We start from the raw sequence: 18,057 nt of genomic DNA on the forward strand, positions 1-18,057 counted from the left end.
TCCTCCCTCCCTCCCCGGCACATATGCAGAGCGCTTCCACCCAGAAACCTTAAAGGACGGCTAAGGCTGCTCCCTGCAGGCCTCTGGTTACGGCCTCACAGGCCTCAGTCTCAGTGGTTGCACACTCCATGGCCCCACTAGTCTCCGCTCTATGGGAAAGCAGGTGCCTGAGTCCATAGGGCTCAGCAGGGGCCTCCTGGAGAGGAGTGGACACTCTCCTCAAGTGTGTGCTGGGTGGAACAGGGCAACAGGTCCGGGAGGGGGACCTCAAGAACAGCAAGGCTTCAGCCCCTTGCCAGGGGAGTCTGGGTTGTCATTGTACCATTGAAGCCACAGTCCCAGGCCTCCCTCACTCTTTTTAAGACGATTACGTGTTAACTGACTAGAAGAGCTCTGGAGATTACCAAAAATCAGTAATGGTGCCAGTCAGGAGGCCCAGCTGGCACAGTAGCCCATAGTAACTCGGAGGCTGAGACACGGGGCTCACAAACACCATCAGAACAGACAGCTTAGTAAAACCCTGTCTGAAAAATAAAATTATGAAGAGCTGGCAAGATGGCTCAGTAATAACAGTGCCTGCACCACATTTGGTCCCACGTTTGGAAGGAGAAAACTAACTCCTGCAAGTTGTCCACTGACGTCACGTGTATGCATGTGTTGAACACACATAAGAGCTAAATGATATGTAATTAAATTTTTAAAATGAAGCCTGAGGAAGGATGTGTCTCAGGAGGGCACCTGCCTGGCATACAGGTGCTAGGTAGGCCCTAGAGCCCATTACTAACATCAAACAATGAATAAGAAGTGAGGAGGGCTCAGGAGAGCCCTGTGGCAAGAAATCCACCTGTCCTCCAGAGGACCTGAGCTTGCTTCCCAGTACCTATGTGGGGCAGCTTGCAACTGCCTGTATCTCCCATTTTATGGCCTCCATGGGCATTCACACACATGATATACATGCACACACAACACACACACACACACACACACACGTACACAAACACAAAAGTGAATATATGCATAAACTCAACTGACAAGCTTGGCTACGTTATCATTAAGATGCTTTATGGTGAAGAAATAAAAAATAATTAAGTACTCATATCAGAAGATAAAGATTGCCATAAGTAAGGACTGGCAATTATACAGCCTCTGTATAATTACAGCACTTGGGAAGGCTGAGCTGGGATAATTGCCATGACTCTGAGGCCAGCCCGTGCTAGAGTGCCCTGTCTCATGGCCCAGGTGTTGCTGAGCTGTTGCCCTCTCCAGGCCCTCTGGTGGGAGGGACCTGCAACCTGGCTCCCAGCCAGGCCACTGACTTCTCTGCCTCTCCTCCATCTAGTTCTACGGAGCCTCTGTGGCCTATGAAAACGCTCTTCGAGTGTTCAACATCGTCTTCACCTCCCTCTTCTCTCTGGAATGTGTGCTGAAAGTCATGGCTTTTGGAATTCTGGTACGTGGGGCCTGAGGGTAGTGGGCAGAAGGAGCTAACAAGGCTCAGGGTTCAGGAGAAGGTGTGTGCTCTGGGCCCCAAGACCTGGTCCCCAGCAGAAGTCCACACCTGACCTGGACAGCCCTGTGCTCGAGGGTTGAGTGGAGTGGGATTCAGCTGTCCTCCAGATGACCCTGGTCAGAGCTACTGATGTCAGGAAACTGTAGCCACAGAGGGCGAGTCCCCAGTATTCACACTGGCCAGGCCTGTCACCCCAGCACTTGGGAGGCTGAGGCAGGAGGCTCTAGAGTTCAAGGCCAGCCTGTGGTTGGGTAATACTTGTCAGAAATGAAGAGAGAAAGGGAGGGAGGGAGGGAGGAATAAGGAAGGAAAGAGAGAAGACAGTTTTGCCTGTAACCTAGCAGACCTCACAGCACAGTGCTGGGACACCATAGTAGCGCTCCCAGGACCTGAGGGCTAATTACAGCCCCTTCACCCGCTATCTTCTTAGTTTTCTTCGTGGCTTTTAGCTAACTTTATCTGTGTGTGTTGGTGTATGCCCGCATGCATGTCTATGTGCCGCACATGTGCCTGGAGGCCAGCAAACCCCGAGAGTAGAAGGAGAGGCCTCTGTGAGCTCCACGTGGGTACTGGGAACTGAGCCCAGGCCCTCTACAAGAGCAGCAAGCTCTGCTAACTGCTGAGCCATCTCCAGCCCCTACTTTCCATTTTGAGACAGGGATTTACTAAGTTACCCAGGCAGAAAGCTGAGAGATGGCTTAGTCGACAAAGTGCTTGTAAAAAGCATGAGGAATCCAGTCCTCAGAAGACTCAAGAAGCTGGGTGTGGGGCTGGAGAGATGGCTCAGAGGTTAAGAGCACTGGCTGTTCTTCCAAAGGTCCTGAGTTCAATTCCCAGCACCCACAAGGTGGCTCATAATCATCTATAATGAGATCTGGTGCCCTCTTCTGGCCTGCAGACACATGTGCAGGCAGTATAGTGTATAAATAATAAATCTTTAAAAAATTAAAAAAAAAAAAAAGCTGGGTGTGGTGACGTGCACTGTGACTCTAGCACTGGGAAGGAGAGGAAAGAGGATCCTGTGGTTCCCTGGCCTGACAGGCCACCTAACTGTACCCTCCAGACCTCATCTAAAGGTGACAGGCAGCATCCCTGAACAGGACTCCTGAGCTTGTCCTCTGGCCTACACACACACACACACACACACGACTATATACATATTTATACACAGAACATGCACACTGGGAGGCAGAGGCAGGCGGATCCCTATGAGTTCAAAGCCAGCCTGGTCTACACAGTGATTCCAGGACAGAAGCCCTGTCTTGGGAGTGTATGTATGTATGTATATATATATATATTTGGCCCACTAATTTAATTTTGTCTAGACTGGTGGTGTATCTTACTCTAAGGCACTCAGATCCCAAAGGGAAATCAATCAGTGGATAGGTAGAGGGGCTGTGAAATTAGACGGGAAGACATCACACCCTTGTCCCCACAGCCGCTGCCTGAACTGGAGCACTTTCTTTTATCTTCATGTGTCAGTCAGTTCCCCATTGCTGTGGCGAAATACCCAGGTATGCCACTTATTAAGTAGGAAGGTTTATCTGTGGTTCAAAGTTTCAGAGGTTTCAGCCCATGGCATTTCAGCCTTTGGGCCTGTGGGGCAGCCACTGGCGATGGAGGAGGACACCTACTTCAAGGCAGCTGGGAAGCCAAGAGCAAGGGAAAGAGGCCGGCTTGCCCCTGTGGCCTGCCTCCCTCCCATGAGAACTTAGCACCTCCCAGTCTCACAGGCCACCTAGCCTCTACCCTGTAGGTCTCTGGCATAGTCCCTACCCTATACTGTCTGAGACCTCACTTCCTTTCACTAGGCCCCATCAGCAGCTCCCATTAGACCACAGGCTAATGAGCCAGCCTCATGGCCTCCGGGATTCTCAGCCATCCTGTAGCATGGAGCTGTTGTGTTAGCGGACTCCCTAGCTGAGCACTGGGAACACCTGAGGATGAGAACTGCCCTGGCTGTTGTCACCCCGCTCCTCTTGGAGGGCTTCCTGTAGACTCAGCCAGCCTCCCAGGACATGAATCCTTGGCTTACTGCGAAGCCTGAACGCCTTAGCACCTAGACTAGACTCAGAGTCTACCCCTCTTCACATTGTGTTATCTGACAGTGATTAGTGGAGCCGGCTCACCAGGCAGTGGTGGTGCACACCTTTAATTCCAGCACTCGGGAGGCAGAGACTGGCAGATCTCTTAGTTCAAGGCCAGCCTGGTCTGCAGAGCGAGTTCCGGAACAGCCAAGGCTACATAGAAAGCCCTGTCTCAAAAAACAAAAAAAGAAAGAAAGAAAAGAAAGGGCTGGGTCAAATGTGATAAATGCACGTCAGGGCTGCCCTTCCTGGGGTCACCTCCCAAAACAATTACTTGCCCTCAGTCCTTGCCTTAGGCTCTTCATCTGAGGAAGAAGCCTGGCATGGAGCGAGCATTCTGTAAGTAACAGAGAGGGTTAAAATTCAGCCCACTGGGAATGCAGACACGCTTCTGTTGGTGCGGTGATTGCCCATCAGCAAGAGCTCAGATCCCGGCACCCATGAGAAGATGCGTGTGATAGTGCGTATCTGTAATCCCAGCACCTCAGGGGAGGGGTCCTGGGGTTCACTAGGCAGGGAGCCTAACAAGCTACAGGCCAGTTGACAGACCCTGTCTCAGAAGACCCCCTTGATTGACCTCTGACCTCTAACATCCACAGTGTGGCCCAAATGCACGTATGTGTACCAGCACCAGCACCAGCACATGGGCAAATGTCTTAACGTTGAATTTGTCCCAGACCTACCTCCAAAAGTTCCATATTGTTGGATAACAGCCCTGAAACTTGGTTTTCTGGTTGTGTTTTTATAGTCTCACACTGTAGTGCAGGCTGGTCTCAAACTCTCAACTCCCCTGCCTCAGCCTCCTGAGCTGGGGTTCAGAGGTGGCAGCACCATTAACAGCCCAATCTTGTGGACTTATTGTGGTTTTGTCTTTTTTGAGACAAGGTCTCACTGTGTAGCTCTGGCTAGATTGGAACTCACAGAAACCCACCTGCCTCTGCCTCCAGAGTGCCAGAATTAAAGGCATCTACCATCACACCTAGCTTCCAACTAGCATTTTTTTATGAGTACTGCCAGAGGCTCTGTAGGCTCAGAGGCCTGTGCCGTGCGGCGCTGATCGCCTGCAGGCAGGGGTCATCTTGTCGAGGCAAGAGCATGGCTGTGCTGCACAAGAGAATCACAGAGCATAGACGGGGAAGGTGTCAGCTCCTGGCTTAAATACCTCCCGGTTCAAATCCCTTTCCAACCAAGTGAATACCAAGTCCCTTGGTATCTTTGCACTCATAGGAGCTTTTGAGAAAGCAGAGATGGAGCGTTGGCCTCCTGTAACTGGGAGGAGCTGCCCTCCCCTCAGCCAGTCTCCACTGTGCTGTGGCTGAGGCTCCAAGCCCTTGTGCTGTTGACTCTTCTGGAGCCGTTTATAAAAACCCTGAACTTCCTAAGGTGACATGCAGGTGACAGATCGTGGGTTTGAGATGTGGCCAAAAACCCAGAAGTTGTCCTCACTGAGTATTCCTCAGAAGCAGCATCTGAGATGAGGGTTGAATGAAGGAATATACCTGAAAGGTGTTTTCCAAAAGGAACAGGAGAGGCGATGCATCAAGGGCAGAGACACCACAGCTGCCAGCAGGGCTAAACAGTGTCAGTTGGCTCAGAGCGCCAGGGGCTTCATTCCACCTGAGGCCACCAGGTGGCAGCAGAGAGCGTGTTGGACAGCAGCGCTCTCAAAGGAGGAGGTGGAATTGAGCACCTGGCTGTTCAGTCAGAACTGCTGCCAGGCCTGACCCCAAGTGGGGAGGGGTAGTAATGAAAGCCTGTGACGGTGTGTGAGGGGAAGGGGGGGTCCAAATACCAGAGGCGCCAGTGGGACCTGCATTCTCTCCAGGCACCTGTACCCCAGGACTTACCCATTGAGCACCTCCTGTATATCAATCTGTGCTCCTCACATACTCATTATCTGATGACCCAGCAACTGCCAGCTCTGGGACCTTCCTTGTGAGGCAGAGGACTGCCTGCAGGTCAAAGGAAACGTTGCTCATGTGGACTCTCTTGTTAGAGTAGGGTCCCCAGAGGGCTTTGAAGCTGTGACTGTTGCCAAAGAACTTGGGCTAAGAGTGCAGTGGGACATGTGTCAGGCAGCAGAGACAGCACAGCATCCCCCAAGTCTGTGGCTCGTGGCAACAGGGGTTTTGTTTCACCCATCAAGGTGGAGTTTTGCCTCCTGGTTAGTTGGGGACCCAGCCACCATGTGGAATAGTCAGCTGCTCAGGGTTAGTGGAGCTCTGGAGGCAGGGCTGGGGAGATGGCTCTGTTTATAAAGTGCAGGCGTGAGGGCCTGAGTTTGATCCCCAGGAACCGGATCAATCCTCACAACTGCCTGTAAGTTCAGCTCCAGGAGATGAGACACCCACAAATACACACAGTAATTCAACTGTGTAAATTCTACAACACATGTAAAAGTCATGTAAGGGCCAGGCATGGTGGTGTGCACCTGTAACTCTGTCAGGAGACAGAGGCAGGGGGACTTGTGGGGGGGGGGCCTCACTGGCCAGCCAGCCTGACTGAATCATTGAGGTCCAGGTGAGCGAGAGACCCTGCCTCAAAACACAGACAGATGTTTCCTGAGGAGCAACACCTCTAACTTCCACCCATATGGACCTGTGTATTGCAATAGAGACAGACAGAGACAGAGAGAAACAGAGAGACAGGGAGAGTTTAGAGAATCTCTCACTGGCAAAGCACTCACTGCTCCCAGCAGCCTCAGCAGCCTGGAAGCTCCTGTTGGAATGCCCTCACTTGTCCTTCTTACCAAGAGCAGAAATAGACGCACAGAGAGGTTAATTCCTTACTCACAGGGCAACTCACAACTCCAGGTCCAGGGAATTTAACACCCTCACACAGAAATACATGAGGACAAAGCAACAGCGCACAGAAGACAACAATAAATAAGTCACTAAAAGCAAACATCACAATGTCTCATAAGCATCATCCCTAGCATCTTTTGTGGGGAATTCAGTGATATCCTGGGGGCTTGAGGAACGTCAGACATTTAAGGTGGGCCCAGCAGAGCAGAGGCAGGTCGCTGAGTCTCATCTGGGGGAAGCTGTCAAGGAACAGGGAAGAGGTCTCTGATGACATGTCGCGCCCTGACATGCTCCTTACGGCTCTGGGGGCGGGAGGGCACAGAGCCTTCCGTTGGCATCTTTGTCTTGTGGGTCCCTGTTCTAGAATTATTTCCGCGATGCCTGGAACATCTTCGACTTTGTGACTGTTCTGGGCAGCATCACAGACATCCTCGTCACGGAGTTTGGGGTAAGTCTCCTGCCAGCTTCTCTCCGGGGGGCTCGGGGCTGGAGTAGTGGGAGCAGAAGGAGGGGAGCCCAGAAGCGGCAGTTCCTGGCCACCACAGTAGGCTATGGCCAGTGCTTGGCTAGAGACATAGAGGGAGAACTTGAGGTGCACGGCCCGAGACAGGGAATGTGAACGAGTTTTTCTGGGTGGTGGTCTGGGGGTGCAAAGACAGCTCTTAAAGGTCTCAGTGAGGAGAGATAGGTGTGTCCAAAGCCAGGACATATGGCCAGAGCTGAGCAGTGTGCTTCTCTGCTTGGTGGCTGGTGAATTATGAATAAAGAGTGTCACCAGTTCACTACATTGAGAACTCATAAAGACAAAAGGAGCCAAGTTCATGCTCCAACCAGCCCACAGGTTGTGGTCCACTGCCCCCTGCTGGCCATGCTGGGGATAACACTGTCAAGGTTTTAGGATAGTCACCGGAATAGCACCATCCCCAGGCATTCCAAATAGGGAAAGAAGGGGGTAGTTCCTGAGCTTCTAGGCCACATTGTCATTACCCCTTTTCAAGTAAATCCTGGGCCCAAATCCAAAGGCTCCCTCCCAGACCTTGTCCTTCACCATGAGCCAGTGAGCCCTGGCTTGGGAACCCTCAGGAGACTTTGGGCACAGTACGAGATCCTCCTAGGGGACTGAAAGGCAAAAAGCAAAACATCAGTGCACGGGGTCACTGGTGGGGTGGATGCCCCCCAATGACAATGGAAATAATAATAACTGGACTGGGGGGATGCCCCAGTAGCTGAGTGCTGGCTTGGCTTGTGTGAGGCATTGTGTTGGTCTCCTCACCCCAAAACAAAACAAAACAAACAAACAAAAACACTGAGAACGTTGTGCCAAGCACCTCATATGAACTAGCTCCCACTGAGGGTCCGGGATCAGTGCACAGGAGGATCATCTCACAGGGTTAGCCTGAAGGGACTGACAGGCAAGACAATTGTCCAAGAGGGTGAGATGGTCCAAGGAGATCAGCGAGAAGGGCTGGACACAGACCAGCTTGGTAGCCCGCAGTGCAGTAGGGAGAGGCCCTGTCTTCCCTGTCCTCTCCCACCGGGGCCCCTTGCTGACCCAGGAGAAATGGGGGAAGAAAATAAGTCCTTCAAGGCATGGATGGGCAGGAACAACTGACCTCATTCCACAGCAGGAATCTGACACGCAGCACCAGGCAAGGGCTCAGCAAGACAAGGGTGACTCCCGCAAACTCTGGAAACCCCAGAACGGACTTAGCATTTTCCAGATGCCTTCAGATAGGAGAGTAGGGCAACCTTAAGACAATGGCCCTTTGGGCTCAGAGCCTGGGAGAAGTGGCCTGCTTCCCAGAGCAGGTAAAGTCGCTTGAAACTTCTAGTTGCTAGCAAGACCTCTGTAGGCCGAGATCCCCACTGCTCACTCTAGCAGGTAGGCCGGTAGCACATACAGGCAGGCCAATGCAGAGACATCTAGGTCGTTAAAATAGCCAAACAGCCCCTTCCAGCTACCCAATTGTTCTTGTCAGAGAATCTCTTTTGCCACCAGCAGGGACAATGCCACCAACCTCATCAATTCTGTACACGATTCACACTTTCATCAGGCACACACTGAGCACCTGCTCTTTCCAGGGGAGTTATGGGTGCTAGAGACAGAACAAAAAGGAGCATGACAAAACAGCAGGCACACAGAGTGCCTGACCTGGAGGGCGGGCTCTAACTTTAGAGAGGGTGCACAGTAACAGCTAGGGGCCATCAAGAGGACTTCGTGGTGTGTCAAGAGGCTTGCCACCAAGCCTGACTGCCTGTGTTAAGTTACATTTCTAGCAAGGTGAAGAGACACCATGGCCAAGCAACTTAAAAAATGAAAATAAAAAGCTTCTACCTGAGGGATCATGGTTCCAGAAGGCAGTAGGTAGACTTCATGACCTTCGTAGCAGGGAGCATGGCAGCAGGCACACAGGCTTGAGCTGGAGAAATAGTTGAGAACTTATATGAGGCAGAGAGAGACAGAGAGAGAGGAATTAGAAGCTACCTGGGAATGACATGGATTTTTGAAACTCAAAACTCCATGAGTGACATCCATCCTCTCACAAGGACACCCCTCCTAATCCTTCCCAAACAGTTCCACCAACCGGAGGCCAAGTGTTCAACTGTATGAGCCTCTGGTGGCCATTCTCATTCAAACCAACACATTAGTTGAGTTCAATCTCCTGGGACCCACACAGGCTCATAAAATAAATAAATAAAATGTAATTGTTAAAAAAAAAAGAGTAAGTGGGCTGGGAGTGCAATTCAGTGGTAGAGCCCCGGCCCACAGTTGTGCAGCAAGGGCCTGAGAGCATGGCTCCAAGGTAGAGCACATCCCTTAAGCCCTACCCAACCCCCTCTGCGGCGGAGCTCTGGTTCTGTTTGTGAGAGACCCTGCAAGTACACACACAAAAGTCATCCTGTGTGGCAGGCTTGGCACACAGCCTGCCACAAAAGTCAGTTCCCAGTGGTTATTATTATTCCTATTGTCGTTGTTCCCGTGGGTGTGCGTAGAGGAGCAGTCAGGCTGCCCTGACACCACCGGGAAAGATGACGGGAGGTGGGGTATGGCCTGTCCTCACCCTGCGCTCGGTGCTGGTAGTCCCTGTCTGGGACCCAGGTAAGGCCACCATCCTTGAGGCTAGAGCCAAGATGAGGTAGGAGAGCAGGAGGGCAGTTAGTCTCCTGGGATTCAGAGGCTGAGACGCTAGTGCAGCCCTGGGCTTTAACATGCCCAGACGCGGCCGGGGGCGGGTTTGCCCATGCGCGATGGATAATGACTGTGTTTCTTGTCTTGTCTCTTTCCATGCCTGCTGTTTAAACTGTATATTGGCGCAACGCCGTCTGAAAAACTCATCCAATCAAAATGCACTATGAAATCCATTTGTTCACCCATGACGTGGTCTGTGTGTCCATACACCAATGACTTACCTCCCAACCCACCGCCACCGCCACGCCACCCCACTCCCCGCCCGGAACCGAAACCCATTGGTTTTTTGGCACTGGTTACAAATCCACCTAAAAAATTAAATTTAAAACAAAACAAAACAAAACGCTGAATCGCCTCCCCAACTGCCCCCCCCCCCCCCCCCCCCCCCCCTCTTCAACATCTGCATCTAGAATCCGGTTGGTGTTACTTCTTTCTGAAGTGTAAATGCCTTACATTAACTGCGCTGCATGCTCCACCAGCTTTCCTGTGGGGGCCTGCGCACCCTCCCCACCCACCCCACCTCTGTCTGTCTCCCACCCTCTCTCTTCCCCTTTCCTAGAGCTCCCTCTGGTTGGTTTTATTGAATTCTGAGTTGGGGCTTCTGCTCCAATGGGTCTGAATCCTTTGCAAGAAAGGAATGCTCTCACTCCATTAGGACCCCAGGGTAGACCTAGCTTTCCATCCCACTTACATCCCTTATGCTCTGACCCATCCCAGAGCTGACGTGGTGGTGTTATACAGCTGTGATCTCAGTGTTGAAGTTAAAGCTAGAAGATTGCAGTTTGAGGCCAGCCTGGTCTACATGGCAAATTCCAGTCCGGCCAAAGCTACAGTAACCCTGTCCCAAATAAACAGCGAAGGGATGAGTAAAGACGCGCATATTAATCTCAAGATCCTACAAGTCCGAGCGCGCGCGCGCGCGCACACACACACACACACACACACGCACACACACACACACACAGCCCCTTTTGTAAGTCTCATCTACTCCCGCAGCATTTCTTGGTCCCCCTCCCTTCACAACTCTCGGTTGCTGTGCTCCCCCACCTCTGTCCCTCTGCCCACCTCCATGGAAACACTCTGAAGGACCTCCAGTGGAGTGCCCACATGCGTCCATCCACCATGCACCAGTGAGTCCCATTAGGTGCCGCTGATAAAGGGGCAAGTTGTAGCCGCCATCGCTACCCTGCTTGGCTACTGTGAAGTAGGGGAGGCAGACTTTGGTTCTACAACCCCAATTCTACTTAAAACTGTGACTGCAATGCTAGAAGACCAGGCAACATTAGCAAAACCTTCTGAGGCCCAGCTCTGTGGCCAGGAAGCGTCGGCAAGGGAGGGACTTGGATACAGCAGCAGGATGGGGGGGGGCTTACTCAGAAAGATGAAGGGACTAGGCTTCTGGGCTTCATCCAGAGCAATAACAAGATCTGGAAGAATTTGAACCAGGGACACTTCTGGGACTGATTAGAAAAGATTGCTGGAAGTGGGTGCCAGGAAGCCCCAGTGAGAGGTGACTGGGGAGGTAGAGGATGTCAGGAGAGCCGTCTGCAGGGCCCGGGGAGGGGTAGGGCTGGGTGTCTCTGGAAAGCTAGAGATGGAAGTTAGGAGAAGGAGGAAGCCAGGGGTTTATGGGAGAACACCTCAGCCATTTTGAGGCTGAGGCGCCCTTTGGATGCCCCAGAAGGACCCCAGTTAGGGACCTGGGGCTTGAGGGGAGGGCTGGGAGGGAAACACATGGGCAGGTATGGAGAACTTTTGGAATCTGGGGTGAGAGGTGCCACCCAGGGGATGCCTGCCCTTGACCCTGTCACCAGGGAGCGCACAAAGGCCAGGGTCCCACACACCCGAGCCTGCATCTTCTGCTGCTCAGTTTGGCCCTGCAGCACAGGGTGGGGTCTGAATAGAAAGAGGACACTTCTTGGGAGTTCTGTATGCTAACAGGACTCCATGCAGACCCAGGAAGAGCTGAGGAGCCAGTGAGACCTAAGACCCTTGAACCTCTCCCGTCCCCGCCCCTCCTCCCTCATGTGTGCGCATGCTCAGCAGCTGCTAGACCCCTGCTTCTGCATGTGCCAGTGTAGCCCCCGGCCCCACCCTGAACTGCTCCCAGGAACCCTGCATGTTCAGCCGAGCCCACATGTTATGGTCCGCCCCATGGAAGGGATGGCTTGTTCTCGGGGGGGTGGAGGGAAGAGGGTTGGGTATTTTTGGTCAGTGGTCCCATCCCAGTGGAGCTGGGTGGCCAGGCAGGACCAGGCATCAGGTCAGCGGGGCATGGTGGGTGACACTTAGCTAGACTTGCAGGCTTGTGTGAGGCTCTTGGGACAGGCTCATAATGGTTGGGCCCTAGAGGGACCTGATGTAGGAGCCCAAGGCCTGTTCCCCATCTCAGAAGCCCAAGGGCCACATCTTTTGTGCCAGAGGCCTCTTATCAGCCTCGGAAATCCTTCAGACTCGAGTCACTGCCTCTCAGCTTCTAAGCCAGAGCTAGATCAAGGCGCATGTCCAGTAAAGAGATGCCTCCAGGAAGCAGCCTAACCACACAGTTTACTGCCCAAAGACAAATGAAATCCCAGCACTTGGGAGTCTGAGGCAGGAGGATCTCAAATTCAAGACCAACCTGGATGATAGCACAATCCTGATGTAATAAATAAATAATTCATGGTGCAAATAGGGACAGATGAAAGGCCAGAAGAAAGCTGTTGTCTAGGCCATCAAGCATCTTTTATCATTAGGCCTCCTTATTAGCCTTGCCACATGACCTGTCTCCAAGACTCCTACAAATCCTTAGACTGGGGCGCCAGAAGGCTCCCTCCTAGCCAGAGACCCCGTGCCCACTGCCTTCAGCCTGCTGATAGTGACCCTGCGATCCCATGCAGGAAACTCAAATACTCTGTAAGCCAATCACCAGAGAGATTAGGAAACTGGAGAGTACTAGCCAGACTCCAGGGACAGCTGTGCGAGGCCTGGGGAACCCAAAAGGCCAGATTGGTGAGCAAAATCTGATTTTCAAGTTAGCAACTCTTTTCTTAAAAATAAAAATAAAATTTGAAAAAGCTCAGGCCCAACAAATGACTCTCACTGGCTACGCTGGGTCACTTCGCACCCCTTGCCAGCCTCCCCGAAGCCCCCTGGAGTCCTGGGCCTTGCCCACACTTTTCAACCACCTCTCTCCATTCATAGCCGGGGCAGAGGCCAGAGGCAGCGACTAGACCAGGGTTTGGAGGGCAGGCAGGGTCCACCCAGCGAGGTCCTGGGGCCAGGGATAGCTTATCTCCCCACCCTCAGCACTGGCCCCTTGGTAGGCCCTGGGCTGATGAGAGCTCACTCGCCCCGGGAGCTGAGACCTTCCTGCTTCCCGCAGGCCTGGTCCCGAGACACCACCCAGCCCCAGAAGCTGAGAAGCCATCCCTGAGAGGGGGGAAAAGGGCCCCTAATGCATCTTCTCCGACTCAGCGGGCAGCGAGGACTCACCCTGCAGCCGAACAGCCCCAGCTCCCTCCCGTCCTCCCCATTCCCGCTCGCCAAGGGGGTAAGAAAAGATGCCCTTCCGCTTCTCCCCATTGGCTCCAGCCGCTGCTCCTCTGGGCCGTGGGGTGAGGTCAGGGCGGGCAGGAGCGGGTGGGCAGCTCGGCAGGGCAGGGCAGGGCAGGGTGCCCGGTGAGTCCCAGGACAGATGCATTTCTGGCCCCGAGCGTAACATGCCCTCGGAACCGCGTTTGCCCCCTCGGCCTGCGTGTGCTGGCGCCTTTCCCCACCCGCCCGTGTCTGTGCTTCGTACTCTTGTGCTGGGTTCTGCAACTTGACCGCTTGTGTCCTACCGTCTCAGTGCATTTGGTTGTTGGGAGAAATAAAACCATCTCGATTTTTTTCCTGATTGGATGATTCGGATTATTTTCTTTTCCGTGCTCTTTTGTTACTTCCTTCTCAACCCTGTTCCTTTCTCCTCCTTCCCCTCCCCTCGCCTTTTCTCCACTTGAGAGTGGACCTGGCTGGGTGGGCTTAAGCTTTTGAGTTGATGTATCTTCCTTCCCCGACCCACCTTCCCTACCCAACTCTTTTTTTTTTTTTTTTTTTTTTTTCAGTTCCCCTCTGCTCCGTTGCATTACCAGTGCTTTCTCTCCTCGCCCTCCTTATTCGGGGTGTGGCTTGCTTTTCCTATTGGTTGGCTTCATGTAGGGGCCTCTGTGAGTGTTGACTCTAAGCTCCTCTGGGTGGGTGGATGGTCACCTTTCCTCCTCATCTCCTCAGAATAACTTCATCAACCTGAGCTTTCTCCGCCTCTTCCGTGCTGCCCGACTCATCAAACTCCTCCGACAGGGTTACACCATCCGCATTCTCCTCTGGACCTTCGTGCAGTCCTTCAAGGTACGCTGCAGCCGCCACTCCTGCTGCTGGTCTGGGCCAGAGCAGACCCCTAGCTCTGGGCGAGATGAGGAAACCGGGCTGGAAGTCCTTCTGGGATAGCTAGGTCGCCATGAGCATGACTCTTGTCGAAAGTCTGCGCACAGGGTCTACAGAGCTCTGAAGACCTCGTGCGCCCTGGCAGCCTGGGGCACATGATCACCTGACCCAGTGCAAGCAGCTCTGGGCCAGCCGCCAGCCACCCTTCCTCACTGCCTTCTCTCCCTCCAGGCCCTACCGTATGTCTGTCTGCTGATCGCCATGCTCTTCTTCATCTACGCCATCATTGGGATGCAGGTGACCCCGCACCCTTGGGGTTCCAGGGCTGCGGGAGGGAAGCCTGCCTTAGAGGTGCCAGGGTGTCTGGGTCGGATCGTCACCCTCCAACTCTCCAGGTGTTTGGCAACATCGGCATTGACGGGGAAGATGAGGACAGCGATGAGGATGAGTTCCAGATCACCGAGCACAATAACTTCCGGACCTTCTTCCAGGCGCTCATGCTTCTCTTCCGGTGAGGGGGCTGGGGGCTCATGCTTCTGTTTAGGTTGGGTTCGAACCATGCTGTGTGTTCATTACTCTTCTGGCTGGTGGTGTGGTCCCTCTGACTCTTCCATTTGGGGTGGAGTTAAGTCCTGCGCAAATCTCCTTCCCTTCTTCCCAATAGTGCACAAGGATCCTGGACAGGGTAGGAGCATAGGAGGAATATTCCATCTAGTTGAATCATCCTGACCAGCTTTAGGGGTGGGAGTACTTGTGAGACCCATGTCCCACAAAGGAACACTTGAGCAAAATGAGGCAGTTCTTTTGTAAAAAGCATGCAACAAGAACCAGACGATCTAGCAAGCATCTTAGGGCCAAGATACTTTCTTTTTTTGTCTGTTTAGTTGGTTTGTTTTGTTTGTATCCCTGGCTCTCCTGGACTCTCTTTGTAGACCAGGCTGCCCTCGAACTCACAGAGATCCGCCTGCCTCTGCCTCCCAAGTGCTGGGATGAAAGGCGTGTGGCAGTTTCTGTCTTTTATCACTGGCATAGGTATTGACTGTGTTTCATCCCATTGGTGGCAACTACTTCTCAAGCTGATGTGATTAACTAGTAGGTGCAAAGGGGACAAGGAATATTCAGAAAACATGAGCCCTTCCTCAGCTAACTACTTTCAATAGGGGAAAAAAATGTTTCCCACCATCTCCCCATCTTTGTTACACTCCCCTCCCCAACTTAGCTAGCATACATTGGCTATAAACTATTGTTATCACAAGGGATGGCATAAGCATGGTTCATGGTACATCCACCTTCCTGGAGAAAAGTCCCTTAACCACTTGACTGACCTAGCCCAACTGGAATGTGAGGTTTTTCACCCTAGATAGAAAATCTGTCCTCTTGACCAGGAGTTTTGTCTCAACAGGCATTTACTGCTTGTCTTAGTGTGGGTTTCTGTTGCTGTGATGAAACACCATGACCAAAAGCAAGTTGGAGAAGAAAGGGTTTATTCTGCTTACACTTCCACATTATCATTGAAGGAAGTCAGGACAGGAACCCAAAGAGGCCAGGAACCTGGAGGCAGAAGCCGATGCAGAGGCCATGGAGGGGTGCTGCTTACTGGCTTACTCCCATGGCTTGCTCAGCCTGCTTTCTGATAGAACCCAGGACCCCCAGCTCCAGGGTGGCCCCACCCACAACAGGCTGGGGCCTCCCTGCTCAATCACGAATTAAGAAAATGCTCTAACATTCTCTCAGCTGAGGCTCCCTTCTCTCAGATGACCCCAGCTTGTGTCAAGTTGACATAAAAGTAGCCAGCACAAGAGCCCAGGAAGGGTGCTGCTTACTGGCTTGCGCAGCCTGCTTTCTCATAGACCCCAGGACCACCATTCCAGGGATGACACTGGAGGCATTTTCTTTTTTCTTTTTTAACGTCCCTACCACAGTTTCTCCTCTCCCCTCTGTCACCTTCTCCCACATCCCACCCCCCCTCCGTTTCTCCTCAGGAAAGGGCAGGCCTCCCATGGACCATTGTATATGGCCCATGCATCGACCATTGCATATGAAGTTGCAGTGAGACTAAGCACATTCTCTCATACTGAGGGTGGACAAGGCAGCCTCTTAGGAGAAAAAGGGTCCCCAAAACAGGCAAAAGAGTCAGAGACAGCCCCAGCTCCCGCTGTTAGGAGTCTCACAGGAAGACCAAGCCACACAACTCAGGTCTGGGTCAGTCCTGTGCAGGCTCCCTATTGTCAGTTCCGTCTCTGTGAGCCCCTATGAGCCCTGGTTGGTTGATTGTGTAGGTTTTCTTGTAGTGTCTTGACCCCTCTGGCCCCTGCAATCCTTCCAATCTCTCTTCCACAAGATTCCCCAAGCTCTGCGTAATGTTTGGCTGTGGGTCTGCATCTGTTTCCTCTCTGATGACAGCTGGGCTAGGCACTGATCTCTCAGTATAGCAGAATATCAGTAGGAATCATCTTCTATCCTAGGTCTCTTAGCCGTCCAGCTCTGGGTCCCGGCCCTCCCGGCAGTGTCTGGTGGGCTCCCTCTCAGGGCCTGGACCTCAGGCTGGACCAGTCATTTCTGCACTGCCTTCACCCCAGTGCATCTTGTAGGTCAGATTGTAGGTCAAAGGTTTTGTGTCTGGGTTGGTGTCCCAGTCCCTCCACTGGAAGTCTTGCCTAGTTACAGGAAACGGCCAGTTCAGGCTCCATATCCTCCACTGCTAGGAGTCTTAGCTGGGGTCACCCTCATCGGTTCCTGGGAGTTTCCATTGCACTGGGTTTCTAACTCATCGCAGAGATGCCCCTCAATTCCAGTTGTTTTTCCCAGTATTCTCTCTCTCCATCCTCCCCACCACCACCACCTGATCCCTTCTGTTCCTGTAACCACCCCCTAGTGAGAAATTTGTAATGGGTTTTTTTAAAACACAGAAATGTAAGAATATGTTTTTATTTTGACCCCAGGTGTGGGGAGATGCGGTTACTTTGCAGGAGCTGTCTATAATTTGCCTCATGTTCTGGCAGGGGCATGATTTTGCCAGCTGCAGATAGTTGCTGGGATTGTGTGACATTTGGAATTCTGGGACTTTTCAGAAGGTATATAAATGCTAGGCCCCCGAGAGACGTGCTGAATTGTTAGTTGTTGGTTGGTTGCTGTTGGTCATGGTTTGGTAAGTATTCTTGCTTAGAAAAGAAACAAGAAGAATTTAGATATCCTGACAGCAAAGATCAAATTTTCCCCCAAGGAACCCTAATTAGCAACCTAATTAACCCTAATTAGTCTGAGATAATGTTGCCCCCTTTTGAACCCCTGACTTTATTCAGGGATCTCTTTCCTCTCCTCTCTATCCTTTTTTCTCATAGCTAATGTTAGGAGTTGAAAGGGAAGAAGAGAAGGGGTGGAGAATGGTGGAAGAAAGAAAACCTACAAAGTAATAAAAAGCCAGGCTACACACCCTCCTCCCCTATCCAGACACACACACACACACACACACACACACACACACCGCCAGCCTCCATCCACCCTCGGGAGATTCATTCCTGTCCCACGCTCCTGCGAGCCCTCCTTGTTGCCTAGCTTCTCTGGGTCTGTGGATTGTAGCATGGTTATTCGTTACTGCGCAGATAATATCCACTTATAAGTGAGTACATGCCATGCTTGCCTTTCTGAGTCTGGGTTAATGGAGGCATTTTCTTAATTGAGGGTCCTTCCTCAGATGACATTAGCTTGTGTCATGTTGACATAAAACTATCCTGCACACTGCTATTTCACTATTCTGCTAAAATGGTAACCCTAGGGTTGTTTAGGAAACTGATCAAAGATCAGGGGCACCAAAACACTTTGGCATGTGTCTCCTTTGAGGTTTCTTTTGCTGAGAAGAAACACCGTGACCAAAAAGCAAGTTGAAGAGGAAAGAGTTTATTTGCCTTATACTTCTGTATTGCTGTTTATTCTCAAAGCAAGTGAGGACAGAAACTCAAGCAGGGCAGGCATCTGGAGGCAGGAGCTGATGCAGAGGCCATGGAGGACTGCTGCTTACTGGCTTGCTTCCCATGGCTTGCTCAGCCTGCTTTCTTACAGAAG

The 18,057-nt window shown here is 52.2% G+C and overlaps 1 protein-coding gene across 1 annotated transcript in view; it reads left to right on the top strand.

The window, feature by feature from the left end:
• The window catches only part of Cacna1a (calcium voltage-gated channel subunit alpha1 A), a 211,060-nt gene that overhangs the window by 164,240 nt on the left and 28,763 nt on the right, over positions 1–18,057 (top strand). The window contains exons 31-35 of the mRNA XM_055620955.1: positions 1,340–1,450; positions 6,766–6,849; positions 13,843–13,959; positions 14,227–14,292; positions 14,391–14,506. Of these exons, the coding sequence (XP_055476930.1) occupies positions 1,340–1,450; positions 6,766–6,849; positions 13,843–13,959; positions 14,227–14,292; positions 14,391–14,506 (494 nt within the window). The remainder of the gene's footprint in view (positions 1–1,339; positions 1,451–6,765; positions 6,850–13,842; positions 13,960–14,226; positions 14,293–14,390; positions 14,507–18,057) is intronic.

Source organism: Psammomys obesus, unplaced genomic scaffold, assembly GCF_907164565.1.
Source record: "Psammomys obesus unplaced genomic scaffold, mPsaObe1.curated_primary_1811, whole genome shotgun sequence".
Lineage (NCBI taxonomy): Eukaryota > Metazoa > Chordata > Mammalia > Rodentia > Muridae > Psammomys > Psammomys obesus.